The 15,939-nt window shown below is 38.5% G+C and overlaps 1 protein-coding gene across 1 annotated transcript in view; it reads left to right on the top strand.

Annotated features, from left to right (window-relative positions):
* The first annotated feature begins 3,875 nt into the window (after positions 1-3,875).
* The window catches only part of SH3RF2 (SH3 domain containing ring finger 2), an 81,810-nt gene continuing 69,746 nt past the window's right edge, over positions 3,876-15,939 (top strand). Inside the window, exon 1 of the mRNA XM_015818664.1 lies at positions 3,876-4,361. Coding sequence (XP_015674150.1) covers positions 3,996-4,361 — 366 coding nt within the window. The 5' untranslated portion in view covers positions 3,876-3,995. The remainder of the gene's footprint in view (positions 4,362-15,939) is intronic.

The raw sequence follows: 15,939 nt of genomic DNA, 5'->3' as shown, positions 1-15,939 counted from the left end.
TCACATCCATACCCAGACTTTAGGTGCCACTGATTAGATTTAGGACACTTTCAAAATATTTTGTTTTGGTTTTCTGTAATAAGCATGTTTTTTCACTGTTGCATCCATCTAAATAGCTCTTCTTTTCATTTGTTTCAACATAAGCAAGTATTAAGTGAGGCATATTACAGCAAAATCTCTTCAGTTGTTCTTATGGGTGTGAGCAGGGACTGACCAATCAGGAAAGGAATTTGGGATAGTGATGCTTAAGAAAAATGTTGACATCATGTAGGTTTCAATTTCCATCCTTGATATCATAAAGAGTAGGCAACAGTCATTATCCTAATGCTTTAATATAACTCTATGTACACCATGAAGGCAATATTGGATTATATATATACAAGTAGTCTTTGACTTAAACCATAATGGACCCTGCCCATTAAATATCAGGGTGGTTGTAAAACAGGTTGGTCACATGACCAACTCAAATTATGATCCTTTTGTGGCTATTGTTAAGTAAACACCATGGCCATAAAGTGAACCAATGGATCAATCTGGGCACAGTTTTGCTGAAAAATGTAGAAATACAGATTTTCAGCAAAACTCATAAAATGCAGTCACATGACTTCAGGACTCTGCAAACAGCTATAAACGTGGCCCTGTTGCTAAGCTCCTGAAGTTCAATCATTTGACCACAAAGGGGCGGCCATCAGAACATCAAATCCAGGTCATTAGTAGCCCCAAGATGAGTCCATCATAACTCCAGTGTTTCTCAACCTTGGCAACTTTAGCTGGAGAATTCTGGGAGTTGAAGTCCACACATCGTAAAGTTGCCAAGGTTGAGAAACACTGCTTCAAACAGTTGCTAAGCAACATAGCATAAGTTGAAGACTACAGTGCCTGTACAATGCTGGTTACTAAACTTCAACAAGGATACTGTAGAGCTGAAAAAGGTGCCAAAAGAAGCAATCAAAAAAATAACTGAAGGGGTGTGGAGGATTACTCTTCTATGGAAAGTGACAGCATTATGAGTTGTCAAGATCTCATAGGGTGGAGCCTGCTTCGTTGGCTCATGCCAAGGACCTCATTCAAGCTCCCAGCTGCCCTTGATGCAGTTTGTTTTATTTAAGAGAACACCTCTAAGTATAATTCAGGCTCAGGTGAACATCGGCATGGGAAATATAGATTTTAATCAAAGTTGCAAAAGCTACAAACTTCTTCTTTAATAGATAGCCATCCCACAGATAACTCAGAACATTTAATGTCTCCAGTGCCACCAAACTGTTTTCTTTCCCAAGAGCTGTGATGGTGCAACAGTTAGAATGCAGTACTGCAGGCTAACTCACTGCTTACTCCAGGAGTTTAATTCTGAGCAGCTCAAGGTTAACTCAGCCTTCCGTTCTTCCGAGGTCAATATAATGAGGGCCCAGATTGTTGGGGGGGGGGCAATATGCTAACTCTGTAAACTGCTTAGACAAGTAAAGCACTATGAAGCAGTATATAAGTTTAGTGTATTTCTATTGCTATTGATGGGGACTGCAGCCAAGAAATTAAAAGATGCTTGCTCCTGGGGAGGAAAGCTATGGCAAAACTAGACAGCATACTAAAAAGCAGAGACATCACCCTGCCAACAAAAGTGCCTATAGTCAAAGCCATGGTTTTCCCAGTTGCAATGTATGGATGTGAAAGTTGGACTATAAGAAAGGCTGAGCGACAAAGAACTGAGGCCTTTGAATTATGGTGCTGGAGAAGACTCCTGCAAGTCCCTTGGACTGCAAGGCATTCAAACCGGTCAGTCCTAGAAGAGATCAACCCCGACTGCTCTTTAGAAGGCCAGATCCTGAAGTTGAAACTCAAATACTTTGGCCACCTAATGAGAAGGAAGGACTCACTGGAGAAGGGCCTAATGCTGGGAAAGATTGAGGGCAATAGAAAAAGGGGATGACAGAGAATGAGGTGGCTGGATGGAGTCACTGAAGCAGTAAGTGTGAACTTAAATGGACTCCAGAAGATGGTAGAGGACAGGAAGACCTGGAGGAACATTGTCCATGGGGTCGCGATGGGTCGGACACGACTTTGCAATTAACAACAACAACACTTCTCAAATGAAGGCTTCGCTTTAGTTCTCTTCTCTCTCCTGAAATCTTTACAAGAAAGTTGCTGGCTTCAAAACAAAAGCACTCACTTCCCAGCAGATATCTTTTGCAATTGAAATTTCATTTCATTTCTCTACATATGCAATCCCACATACGTCTACTCTATAGTAATTTAAGAGAGTTGAGTGGGACGTACTCCTAGTTTAAGTGGGTGTTTGGGTCTCATTTTTATATGTGTCACAAAATGCATTCTCCATTCCCTGTGGCACCTCTTTGCCTTTATAGACAGGTTTGTTGTGGGTTTTTTTTTAAAAATCCCCATTTTACACTCCCTCTCTGCTTCTAATACAAGATCAGCTCCCAAAGGGGAAAAAAACGAAGCCAAATTATTGATCCAATGTACTGTAATCAAGGCCAAAATAATTCAAATGGAAATGTGTGTGTGTGTGTGTGTGTGTGTGGTTTTAAGCAAACAGCTCTCTCGTGGTGCATAATCAGACTGCACTCTTCTCCCTGATCTAAAATATGTGTAGGAGTAGCAGCCTGGCAACATATGAGTTAACAAGGCAGCACGTGTTAAGTTTAGCTGAGTAATGCACCTAGTTAAAGTTTTCAATGCAGCTGCAATTCAGAGTGAGAGAAAGAGAAAGAAAAAGCAAGCTCTGAAGCTGGTATTTCATGAGCTGGACTCATTTTAAAAGGGGTCATGAAAGCAAGGTCAGTAGCACACACTAAAATTAGGAGCCTGTTCTAATTTATCCTTTTCTTTTCCCCCACAGCATTTTTCCTTCAGCAGTCAGCGAGAAAGCTCAGCTCCTGAAGCTTATAACTCTTCCTCGGCAGTCTGAGTCACAAAGAGAGCAAGGTTGGATTGTTCAAGTTTAGGAAATGAAAGGAAGTCTCTCAGGAATTGCGACACTTGAAACATTTGATCGGACGTGATATACTAACTAGATTCAGTCTTCATTAACAGACAGTGTTTTGATGTGGGATGGCATGGGGCTCGTTTTTTGCAAGCCAGGACTTGAAATTAGGATTAAATATTGGTTCTGCTTTGTCTTGGCATACCGTTGGGAAAGGTGCTGAACAGGTTGGGTAACTTTTCTGCTGTGGGTGGAATAATATTCCCCCCTCTTTCAGGACTGGTATTGGATTGTCAACTATTAAAGACAAAGCAAGCTGCATTGCCAGTCTCTTGAAATCAAGCACAGGTTGTTTTATTTCCAGGTATGCCAAAACTGTGTCCTTTTATCAAGGTGACTTGCCTAAGAGAAAATTGGGGAAATGCAGAAAGGTGTTTTAAGATAAGGTGGGTAGATTCAGAAGAAGGGAGGGGAGGGGAGGGGAGAATGTGTTCAGCCATGTGTCTCGGCAGAATTCCTCTGTTTCTTCTGTATGTGATGTGATTGTTTGGTCACCTTCACAACGTAATTCTTTTTTGTGTGGTATTATTTGAAGATGGATGGATCACCCCACAATACATCCAAGAAGCATATTGTCTTACTGTGATCAGTTCAATTGGGATGGAAGGAACAAGATCTCTTTTATTCAATGGCTACCTGCAACAACAAATGGACTTTGGGTCTTTCTTGATCCCAGTTGGCCATTGGGTACAATTCTGTTTATCTAATACTTATTCAGACATGAATAATGTCACACTTACATTAGGAGCAGGGGAGAGACTATACCACGCAAACTGCCCAGTGAAGGATTTCTTGAAATGTTGGTGGCGTGCATTTCATAATATTGAAATATTTAGGCTCTATAATTTCTCTTTTCTGTTATTTTCTTTATAGAGTACAGTAGTTCTTCATGGGACGTTCCTGAGCAAACCAACTCCTTCCAACCGAATAGCAAGCATGTGAACTTTTCTAGATCTACTTGAAGGTGGAGTTTTGAACTAAGTAGAACATCAACATCATGGACAATTTATCTTTATTCGACATGCTAGAGTGTCCTGTGTGCTTGGAAAAGCTGGATGTCTCTGCCAAGGTGCTTCCATGCCAGCATACATTCTGTAAGCCCTGTCTCCAGAGTATTTTGAAATCACACAAGGAGCTGAGATGTCCTGAATGTCGAACCCTTGTTCTCAGCAATATTGAAGAACTGCCTTCCAACCTGTTTTTGATACGTTTATTGGATGGAATTCGGTTTGGACCAAACATGATGAAGTATGGCTCACTCCAACGATCCTCAGCCTTCTCCTCTCCTGCCCCCATCAGGAAAATGGGGGGAGAGCTCGATAAATATCGGATGACTTCCAGTCCCAGGATTCCTTTGGAAGAGGTAAGCAAGGACATTTCTTTCATCGCTACCTGTATTAGGAAGATTTTTTTCGCCACTTTTCATTTTTAAGGAGTTAGATGAATTCAGGTAATTATAAAGCAGTCTGACTTCTCTCTGAGGTCCCTACCAGTCTTAACTGGATTTGTACAACAACTCTTGCTTTCATTTTAAATGTATTCCATCTGGAACTATTTCCAGCCAAGAGTTTGACTCTTGAATTCTCAGAGGTTTGCCATCTCCAGCTGAGCCCAAAATTGAACTGAGACTTTTCAGGGTAATGTTATAGTACAGCTCTTTCCAGCTTTAGATTCAATCAGGAAATGGAGATATATATATATCAGGAAATGGAGATATATATCCATTTCCATATCCATATCCAGATTCAATCAGGAAATGGAGATATATATACATTCTAACCTAATAAGGTTAGAAATAGCTATCCCAGTACTCCCTTAATTCACACACACACACACACACACACACACACACACACACACATGAAAAAGCAGAACTATTTTCACACCTATCAAGGACTGAGAAAGGTTAGATTTTCACAAAACTTGCCTGGTGCTGTTACAAAAGTAGCTTTTTAAAAAAAAAAAAAAGTGTTGTTTGATCTTTTGAAAATGTGACAGGACCAGAATACGGATTAAAAAATAGGTCATTTGCGTCCTAGATTCATTACTTTTCTAGTAATTCCAGTCTACCTTAAATTAAATGGTATATATATGTGAATACATGTACAGGAAACCATTGAAAAGTTCATACAGACTCACACAAAATGATTGCACATGTGAGGGTACCAACTATATGGATCTGGGTGGCAGGTAGAGACAGCTTTCAGTTCATGTAATTAAGAACTTTTTTTTCTTAATTATAACCGTGTATGCTTTTTACACAATTTTTCAAGAGTATGAATTTGCAGGCAGGTCTCTGCAATTCACTCTTTGTTATGTGAGTGTTTTTCTATTTAGTATTGAAACCTGGCAGGTCTTGATCATCTTCTGACAATAGCCATTTTTAAAACTACAAAAATGCATTTAAAAGAACCACATTTTCAGGAATTCTCAAAACAAATTTAGTAAGAAAGAAGGCAGGCTATTCCAGTTTTATTTATTCGTCCTCTGTGTGGACTGCCTGGGATTCCCATAACCTGTGGAGGCTGGTATGTAGGGGAAGCAAAATTAGGATGTAAATAACAAGAGCAAATCATAATGGGTGAAGTCAATAGGAAGCCTTCACCCAGACTTGCCAAGCTTGAAGTTATCTGTAACCTAGATACGTTCCTAATTATACATCAGTATAGCTTCATTCTCCTTATCTCATTCATGTTGCAAATAAATCTACATAATTGGTTGTGTGCAATTCTTATTCCCCAAAAGTGGCTTTGATCACTCCTGTACAATTGGGCTTGAATGACCTAAGTGACTTTTTAATGTACATCAACAAATCACCTTCATTCGTCAACAAATCTAATCTACAGTGAACTAGGATATAGAATCTGCCTTAAAGGCCAAATCCCTCCTGCAGCTCTGAAATGGATCAGATGATGTAACAGTTCTATGAAAACGTTGGTTGCCTCCTTTAAAACCATCTCCACCCCCAGATGTCACATAGTTTTTAGAGTAGCAGGTTCAAGAACATAGAAATGCTTTGAAGTGATTCCTCCCTGGATGCATATACTTGAAAATCTTCCCAGCTTGAGGTGCTTTCAGAGGCCACATAGCTGAAAGCTGGCTTTTCCTACAGCTAAGTAACAGGCAAAATCCAGGGGAAGCACCATTTCAAGGCCTCACCATTGCCTTGAAGGAAGCTGCTACTCCCCAGCTAAAGGATGGGAGGTGGAGTTTCACTGAAGTGACAAATGCTTCCCACAGTCCAGATGGATTAGATGCCAGAGATTCCACAGTTCTGTGGTCCACCCTGCTTTTCTTTCATACTGTTAGTAGCTTAGCAATGATAGCATCTTACTGGCAGAAAATACAGTTTTCTTCTTCAACTCAGTTTTGAGATCAATCATTTTTTAATTTGAGAGGAGTTGGGATTTCTAAGATTATATTAGCCTGGGAGTAGTATCTAGCTTAGAAATGAAAATATATATATATAAGGCTAAAGCAGAGATGGACAACATTTTGTAGCATCAACAGCAATAAATCTTCATGGACTAGGGGTGATAACATCATGACTTCACTGGACTGAGTGGAGCCAATATTTTGGGAACCTGTAAAAAAAGTCTCATTCTTGCCCCAGCTCCTGCCCATCTAACAGTCCAAAAACATGCAAATGCTAGTAGATAAAGCATATAAAGGTAATACCGGTAGCATTCCGTGCACCTCAACGTATAGTCAAGCCAGTCACATGACCATAGAAGCATCTTCTGATAACATTGACTCCCACAGCTAGGAAATGGAGATGAACACTGATCCCTAGAGTCGGATATAACTGGACAGGGGAAACCTTTACCTTTTTTTAAAAAAAAGAATGAAGTAGATGCCTTCAAGCCTTGAAACATTTGTTTTGCCTTCTTCTGTGGAAGAGAAAAATTAGAGATTGAAGGACAAAGTTAGCACCTTAAATTTCTGCAAGGCTTAATAGATCACTTCACCCTTAAATTATCAAAATCAACCCACCCTACCCTCCCATTGACTGAAAATATCAATCCTGCCCACTGCCTGCTTGGTGTTGTGTTCAGACTGTAGGTGGCTCACCCTAACTAAAATTAGTAATCATGGATTAATTTTGGAATCCATGTCCCTAAAGAGCAACGCTGACTTGATAATCTAACTGGGAAAGATCTCATAAAACTGCTTATTTGAAATTCTATCTTCTTACACTATAGTGTTAAGATAGAAACTTTATGCATGTTTACTCAGCAGTAAATCCCACTGAGTTCAGTGGCCGATACTCCTGGGGGGAATAGATTGCACTGAAGCCCTATTATATGGTTTTGTTTGTTTATATTTAGTCTATTTTTAATATCTGTATAGAATTTGTTAATAGTGTGCAATTATAACTACATAAAATAATGCATTGTCAGCTACCAAAATTAATGCGTTTTAAAACTGAAAAAGAGAGGACTAGGAAACAGGATTATAAAATCCAAAGTCTGTTTCTTCCCTAGTGATCATGAATACTATTTTTGAAGGAAATGGCAAGGGAAAGAACTTACTGGAGATTCTCCAGAAGAAATAAAAATAAAATGCAGAAGTATCTTGTAGATAATTTTTAAAAATATTGTTTTCTGATAACAAGTAGAAGGAGATGCAGAAGAAGGGTGTTTGAACTCTTCAGTGCAAGACAACAGTGAGGTGTACAAATTGTCTTGATTGAAACAGATTATGAATTTGAGTCATGAACTGCTAGTAACAATCTAATGCATTATTGATTGGTCTCCATTACTCATCTTGCTGCAGTTGGCATGCTGAGCCAGTTGAACCTGGATATAGGTCCAAAGAATGTTTGGTTATTTCAATTATTTAATTTGTTCTACTTATATATGTATGATGTGAGATGGAGAGAATGCCTCCTCTTCCTCTGGTGTCAACATATTTTACTTAGCTTTGTTAGGTGGAGATAAATCATTTGCTGTTCTGCATTAGGCATTCATGTGCCCTAAACTGAATTTAATCTATTAAAAGGCTCACATTACAGCAGAATCTAAGCAGTCTGCTAGCTGCCTCCAAGATTAGCTCACCCATGGAAAAACACACATCAGTATAGCCTACAGTGGAAAAACAGTAGCCCTTCACTAGTGCCAGTTAATCAAGGACAACATGAATGCTAGAAGTTATATAGATGGTCATCCAACACATTGAAGACCACTCAATTGAAGAATACAATAGAAGTATATTCCATCATCTTGCCCATTTCAGCCATTCTGTTGTAGCCAATAGTGTTATACAAAGCTTTGCAACAGCCTCATTGATTCATGGTTCTCAAGGCCTTGGTTGGTAATTCTAGAACCAGAAGGTAACTAGAAGTCAATGAAGAAATCTGAGAACCTAGCTACTGGAACAGCTAGAAAAGGCATCAAATAATGCAATCTACCGCACTGTAGCAAATTGCATCACCTAAGTGACATGAAGTGCCTCACTAAGGCAAAGCATGGCTGCCTGTACAAGCTACTTGTTAAGATGCTCGTTAGTATGTGCTTTTTTATTGTTGATATCTGGTATCTGACTATAGAAATTTCTGAACAATTAGTACATTGATTACTTGCCCAGTTTTCCATATAATTTAAACCATTAGCTAAAATGTTTGGTGGAAAAAAGCATCATGAGCTAATCCACAGCCAGTCTATGTATCATATGAGTTTAAGATGCTAACTTAGGGTATCTGTGGATAGAGGAAGAAATACATCAAGAAAAGAAGCCATTAAGGAGATCTAAGTAGAAGGACAACTAGAATTAGGAAAGTTAGGGGGGGAACCTGGTTTCGTTGCCTGCAAATCAATCTGTGCTCAAATGCAGCCTCACCTTATGGCACTATCTCAGGATCAAGACCTACCAGACACATTGTCATAGCGTTGTGCTAATGGAAAAATGTTGGTTACTAATCCAAAACTGCCCTCCTCTGTGATGACTCTGAGTGACTTCAAAGTGTTTGGATTATCTCATAATAACAATTCATCATAATAACAGTGTCCCAAACACATGATATTTCAAAAACCCATTCAGGCTGTTGGGCTTCTTCACTTAGCAATTAAATCACATCAAACACCATTTGAGCCATAAGCATTCCTATCTGGGCCAGGATAAATTAATATTGCAAAACTGAATGATTTGCAATTAGTGTTCCTCGGGACCTTTGCAGTAATTCCTCTACTGTGTATTCTCCTATTGTTCTAGTAAGGTCTTTGCCTTGAAGTGATGTGATTACAAAATAAGGATTAATATTTAAAGATTGCAAAAGCTTAAAAACAAACCACATAAAAATACCTTATGCTACTGAGAAAGGCAATGATTTAAAACATTGACTTTTGTAGTGTCAACATTCTGTCTGCTTCAATGAACTAATCCACCCCTCTCCCCCTCCCCAAAAAAATTACAATACAAAAAAAATTGCTATTCCATGGCAGCCTGTTGCTTTTCCTGTGTTGGCTAAAAAAAAATCTCAGCTTGTGCAAATTTACATAGATGGCTTCTCTTGTCATTTACTAACCATGTATTTAAGAGCTCTTAAACATGTCTTTGCTCAGCTCTGCCCTGCTATTTTCTTGCCTTGCCAGCCTTCAAACCTGCAAAGAAGCAACTCCACCCCCCATCTAACTCAGCTTCCCTCCTGCCAATTCCAAGTTACATTTTATACAGCAGTCTTTTGGCATCATGTGTAGACAATATGCTTTCCTGTTTGCATCCAACAGTTTTTCCCCAGAGCTCAGCAGGCAACTTGCTTGCAGGCTAGATCTACAAGAATAGTTTTGCTTAAAGAGACATCAAAGAATCTGACCTCTTTCCAGGTAGAGCAATAGGGTGAACATGAGCACCACATGGGTTGCTATCAAAAACAGTCCAACGTTTATGTTACATCAAGAAGCAGCTATCTGGAAAGAGCAAAGCTAACTCTTGTTTGAATGAATCTCTCAGGACAAATGCAAAGGCTGGAGAAATCACAGACACAGTAAATGGGGTCTGATTCTTAGATGTAGATATTCTTGTTCCTATTGTCCACTGCTACGTAAGTCCAGCCAAAGTTACTGGAATGAATTAATCAGAGTTAATGCTTAAGACTACAAATAAACACATGATTTAGTGTTTTTTTCCAATGAAGATTGGAAGATTGGCACTTTTCATTCTGACTTCTAAAGTTTACTGAAAACTGAAATTTAGAGGAGAGTTTTGCCTAAGAAATAAGGAATGACAATAAAAGCTGCTTATATATTAACATTTATATTTCATTTCTGAATCAAAAATAGCAACAAGTGTAATGGTTGGGAGTTTACTTTCCTTCTAGCTACTGAAAATGTCCACAACCCATTCCCTCACAAATTTGGTATTGCTGCCTCACTACTTTTTTATTTAGCTTCTGTTTCTTTTTTTTTTCTCAAAATGAGTTACATATAGGAGCCCAGCCTATATCAGAGCTGATAATGTTTTGGTGGGCTGAGGAGCTGGGGAGAAGGCCCGAGTTTCAAGTTAATTGGGGAATGTGTTTTATGACTCTTTATTGGAGGTGGGAATTGTACTTCATTACTTTGTATCCAGGGGAGGGGAATTTAGTTTTTGGTTTCAACTATGTAGTGCCGATACTTTGTTTCTCGAATAAAAGATTCTTTAAGATAAACAATGCCTCGAAGTTCTTTTGAAGAATTTCATCTGTTGGAACCATGACATAAAGTTTATTATAAGATAAAATACAAATGGAAACAAAAAGCTAGGAAACTTAAAAGAGAAACAATAAGGGTGCAGAGAAAAAGGAAAAAGAAAAGAAGTAGTGACTTCTGATTTTCGTCAGTGCAGTAAATGCAAAAAAAGTTGTAACCTCAATCTTTTGCTTCATTTCTAAATGTTTCAAGCTATTGTTAAAAGGACAAAGTCATTCTAGTTATCAAAACCTAAAATCAAAGTTTCTCTTTTTTTAGTTTTGAGCTCAAAGTCCAGAAGTGGAGGTTTCCAAGAAGAAGCAAAATTAGACAGATTTAATTAATCTTTAATTAAAAGTCAGTTTTGCCATCTCTATCAGGTCCATCACCATCCATTCTTCTATAATGTATAAGGTATTTCTAAATATCTTTAGCAATTGAGCCATTAGGAGGGAGGCAATTCCATCAGGCAGGTGCCATTGCTGAAAAATAGGAGTTTCCCTTTATTCTATACTGGTCAGAATCCACCTTGAGGACGGCATCCAGTTGTGTACCAACTTCAGGAAAGAATGAACCTCAGAGAGATTCACATTCTAACCATCTAAACATTCCTCTTTTATCAATTAAGGGAATGGTGTCCTTACCACAAGGAAGCAAGTGAAAAAGTCTCCATCTTAGGGAGAGAAATAGAATTCTAAAGTGAAAACAATCCAGTTGCTGAGATTTCTATCATCTTATCCTGTTCTCTTTCAATCAATCTTGTGAAGGGAGAATCCAGCTGTGTTTTCAGGAAATGGGACAACAAAGAACTTGACAGGCCATGATGATGACCAGGGATCAGAAACTAAGTCTAAAAAGAGAGGTTGAATGCATGAAAAGGCAAGGCCAAGGCCAAGGCCAAAGGCAAGACACTTCTCAAATACTTGAGAGGATGTCACATAGTGGAAGGTCAAGAACTGTTCTCTTCTACTCCTGGATACAGCTGCAGAATAATGGGCTTAAATGACAGGACTGACCCTTCCAGTCTTATGTTGGGAAAAATTCTATCATTCTATCAGTACAAGCAGTTCAGCAGAGGAACCAGGTATTTGGAGAGATGGTGGGTGAGGCTTCCCCTTCAAGAGATTAGGCAGAGACTGGACAGTGACCTGTTAGGAAGTGCTTTCATCTGTACTCCTGCCCTGAGCAAAGGTTGACATTCATGACAAGGGGCACGTTCCAGTTCTATGGATTCATTCATTAATGTTCTTTAATTTTCTTCCATTCCTCTTGTTGCAATTGGAGACATCATAATTTTGAAAATCTTTAGAATCAAAATTCTTGAACTTTGACAACATGTTCTGGAACTTTGTGGAACTTTTTCAGTGCTCTTCTCAGACACTGTCTGAAATCAAATTTCCCCACCCTCAAGTTTTCTCCGTGTCATGTTGTGCTGTCTTCTTGTATTGGAACATTGATCCTTCTGGCTTTTGTCTTCTCAGTTTTCATTCTTTCATCAGGAAAGAGAAGATAATGTCAGACATAGTTATGATGAATGTACTGATTTCAATACAGTAGTAGCTAATACTGTTCAGAAAGAGTATTACTCCAAAGCAAATGGTTATAGATCTGCAACAGCAATGAAGCCTGATAAATAACTCACTGATTCTCTAATAAACCATCTGTTATCCACAGACTAGATACAATAACACAAACCTGTCCACAAAATTTCACCACCATCAACTTCGCTTTTTGTGTCACTTCATGCATATATGATTTACTGTATTTATTCATATGGATGAAAGGATACAAAAAGCGAAGTTGGCGGTGAGGAGAGATAAGAGAGAAGTGATGGGATTCTCCTCCCATAGAAATGCATATTGCAATCATGTTCAAACATTTTCAGTAAGGTTCCTGGGATATTTAATGCTCTGGTCATTATCCCACATCACAGGTCTGCAATTGCTTCTAAACAGTGATTCTTTGATAAATGGGCAGTATTGTGCTGTTCAGTTGTAAGACCAAGAAGAAATTGGGCATCAAATAAAAATCAGGGCCATCACCAGTTCCCTACAACCTTGTAAAAAGATAAGCTTCATAAAAACTAAGACTTTTATCTTTTATTCAAGTAAATCGTAGACAACAACATTTATCTAGCCAAAATGAATAAAGGGCTCAGAAGAAAATACAATCCATAATTTTTAAAATTATGCTTTCAATCACCTACATGAACTCACAGATGTAAAAACCTCTCTGCCCAACAATGATTATGTAATTATGTTTAAATTTGCTTCTGTTCATGGAGATCACCATTTCTTTTATACAAACCTATATTCTTTTTTAAGTGTCAAACATTTATCAGATTCTGTGGTGGAAATCTTAGGGGAGAAGCTAAATCCTGAAAAATTACAACGGTAGAAAATCTATACTTAAATTAGTTTAACAATGATGTAAGCACTGGAACATATTGGCGTTTGAATAAGCATCACCATCCTGAACACTAACTAGTTTTTCTCTTAATGCTGGAGGCTTTGAATTCTGTTTGGAACCAAGCTAAGTTTAGCAGCACACTACAAGGGATCCACGACTTACAATGGTTCATTTAGTGACCATTCAAAGTTACAACAGTGTTGAAAAAAGTGAGTTATGACCTTTTTTTACACTTACGACCATTGCAGCATTCCCATGGTCATGTGATCAAAATTCAGACACTTAGCAAATGACTCATATTTATGACGGTCGCAGTGTCCTAGCATCATGTGTTCACCTTTTGTGATCTTCTGACAAGCAAAGTCAATGGGGAAGCCAGATTTGCTTAACAACTGTGTTAATAATTTAATAACTGCAGTGATTCACTTAACAACTGTGGCAAGAAAGGTCGTAAAAAGGGGCAAAATTCATTTAACAACAATCTTGGCCTCAGTTGTCGAGAACTATCTGTATTAATTTGTCCTAGTTCTGCAGTCAGGATGAAGGGTGAATGCTGCAGAATTTTGTGGGAAGCCTGAGCACAGAATTACAAAATACAATTTGGGCATCAGAGAGTATTCCATCAATACAAAAAGTATATCTGAAGATGCTTTGCCAGGAAGTTTCGGAGATCCACCCCATCTCTCATCAAAGTAATATTCCAGAAATCCTAACTTCCTCCTAAGCAATACTGCATAGACATGAGTCATCTAAGAATCTAGTTATGCTGCTCCTATAAGCAGGCTAGCTATCATTGAAGTAAGGACAGATAGACAATCATCCAAATCCTAATTCTGCTTTTTGAAACTTGCTAGAGAACTCTGCTTCGCTCTCCATTTTTTCCCCAGAGAATATCACTGCTTATATGTTCTCATCCTCATTGTAATCACATGAAAGCTGCTATCAGTTGGACATTTCTGCACCAAAGTCCTTCATTATTCTCAGTAAGCCAAGGATAACATAGAATTGTCTGAGAGAAACTACTAGCATGGTTATCTATTGCTTTTGTTGTTTCATAAGAAGGTGCAAGAAAGCAGCTGGAAAAAGAGTAAAAGAAATGTATTCTCTCTAATATAAGCATCCACTGAATAATGTTGCCTTCTAAATTATTCTCTTTTGCCCTTTCCTGTTTGGTTATAGGAGCCAGTAATTGTTTTCTTCAATCAGTCTGATATAATAGATGCATAAGACTAGGATATGAAGCAATATTATACCTATTCTCCTTCCCTCCCTTTTCATGTTGAGCACAATATCTGACAAAACCTTCAAAGGAAAATTGGAAGTTGCTTTGTACCAAGTCCATTATTGGATTATCTAGTGTCAATCTCCTAGCAGAAATTCACTAGAGCAGTGGTGGCGAACCTATGGCATGCATGCCAGAGGCGGCACTCAGAGCCCTCTCTGTGGGCACGCGTGCTGTGCCCCGGAGATGGCGAGGGAATGGCCCCCGCCACTCTGGCCCTGCCCACCCAGTCTGCCGTGACTACCACGGCCATGCCCCCCGGCACCAGGTGATAAATAAATGGGTTTTGGGTTGCAGTTTGGGCACTGGGTCTCTAAAAGGTTCGCCATCACTGCACTAGAGTTTTGGATGGGGCAAGGTCATCTTGAGAGACTTAGTGTCTTAGTAAATAAATTATTTTCATTGAGTGACAGATACTCCATAGGATTATTATTTTTTTGAAAGACAGTTTTTATCATAAGAAAAACTGCTACTCACATACAGCCTACCCCTAGACTTATGTTGGCTTATGAATCTTCAAAAATCAGGAGATGGGCCAAACCTATATGATTCAGTTCCAAAAACCACTTAATGCAGTGATCTCTACATTTTATCTGAACAGGGTTATAACAAGGAATCCAGGGAGGGTATTCCCTTTATCTTTGGCTTAATTTTGATTTATTAACCAGAACCTCTGGACAAAACCATTTTCACCACTATTAACTTCTTCATTTTCATTCCTCTGTGTTGCAGAAGAATGAAATGACACACCAAATGAACATTTTTACTATTGCAGAATTTATCTGCATGACAAGAATGGCCCATTTTATTCAACAAATATTTGCCTTAGGTTCAATATTAGCTTGACTGATTTGCACAGAGTTGCTATGCAAGTTATTCTCGCTGCTATCTGCTTAGCGTGATTAGAAAGGAATTTAGTGCACTGGGGAAGTTTGGCAAATGTGAAAACACTTGACTAAGATAACATAGCAAACTGCACTATATATCATTTAGCTATCATACTTATTGTACAGCCAAAGGCAGAAGCTGGAATGGTGTTGGGTGATTCTTCTTATGCCAAGATGATGTAGAAACCATAATTCAACTCTAAATAACACAAATACAAGCACCAGCCTTATTGTAAATTGGCAAGCGCTTGAATTCTCAGATTCATGTAGTTATACAAGAGGTCTCTCCTGCTTTGATATTTCTTTTTTTAAAAGAGTGACTTAATTTAAATTTAATCACTGTGCACTCACATTGTTCAAAAGGCAAACTCGAAGAGTCTGCTAGCTGCTATGGAACTAAACATGGTGTTTCTCTGGGAGAAAACCATACATACACATACACACCGTATTCTTAATCAACCAGCACATGCACTCCAATCATCCTATCAATATTTATTTATTTTATTTATTTATTTAATTTAATTTATATGCCGCCCTTCTCCCGACGGGACTCAGGGCGGCGCACAACATATTTAAAACAAAACATAAATACATTCCCCCCCCGATAAAACCGAATTAAATCAAATTTTAAAGTTGTGTCTCTGTCAAATTGCTAAAAAATAAACCCCATATAAAATCCTCCCTAGGTCAGGTCCGCTT

This window comes from Protobothrops mucrosquamatus, unplaced genomic scaffold (assembly GCF_001527695.2).
Source record: "Protobothrops mucrosquamatus isolate PMUCROS unplaced genomic scaffold, P.Mucros_1.0 scaffold777, whole genome shotgun sequence".
Lineage (NCBI taxonomy): Eukaryota > Metazoa > Chordata > Lepidosauria > Squamata > Viperidae > Protobothrops > Protobothrops mucrosquamatus.
Note: the sequence above shows the minus strand (reverse complement) of the source record. Positions and strands in the feature narration are given on the sequence as shown.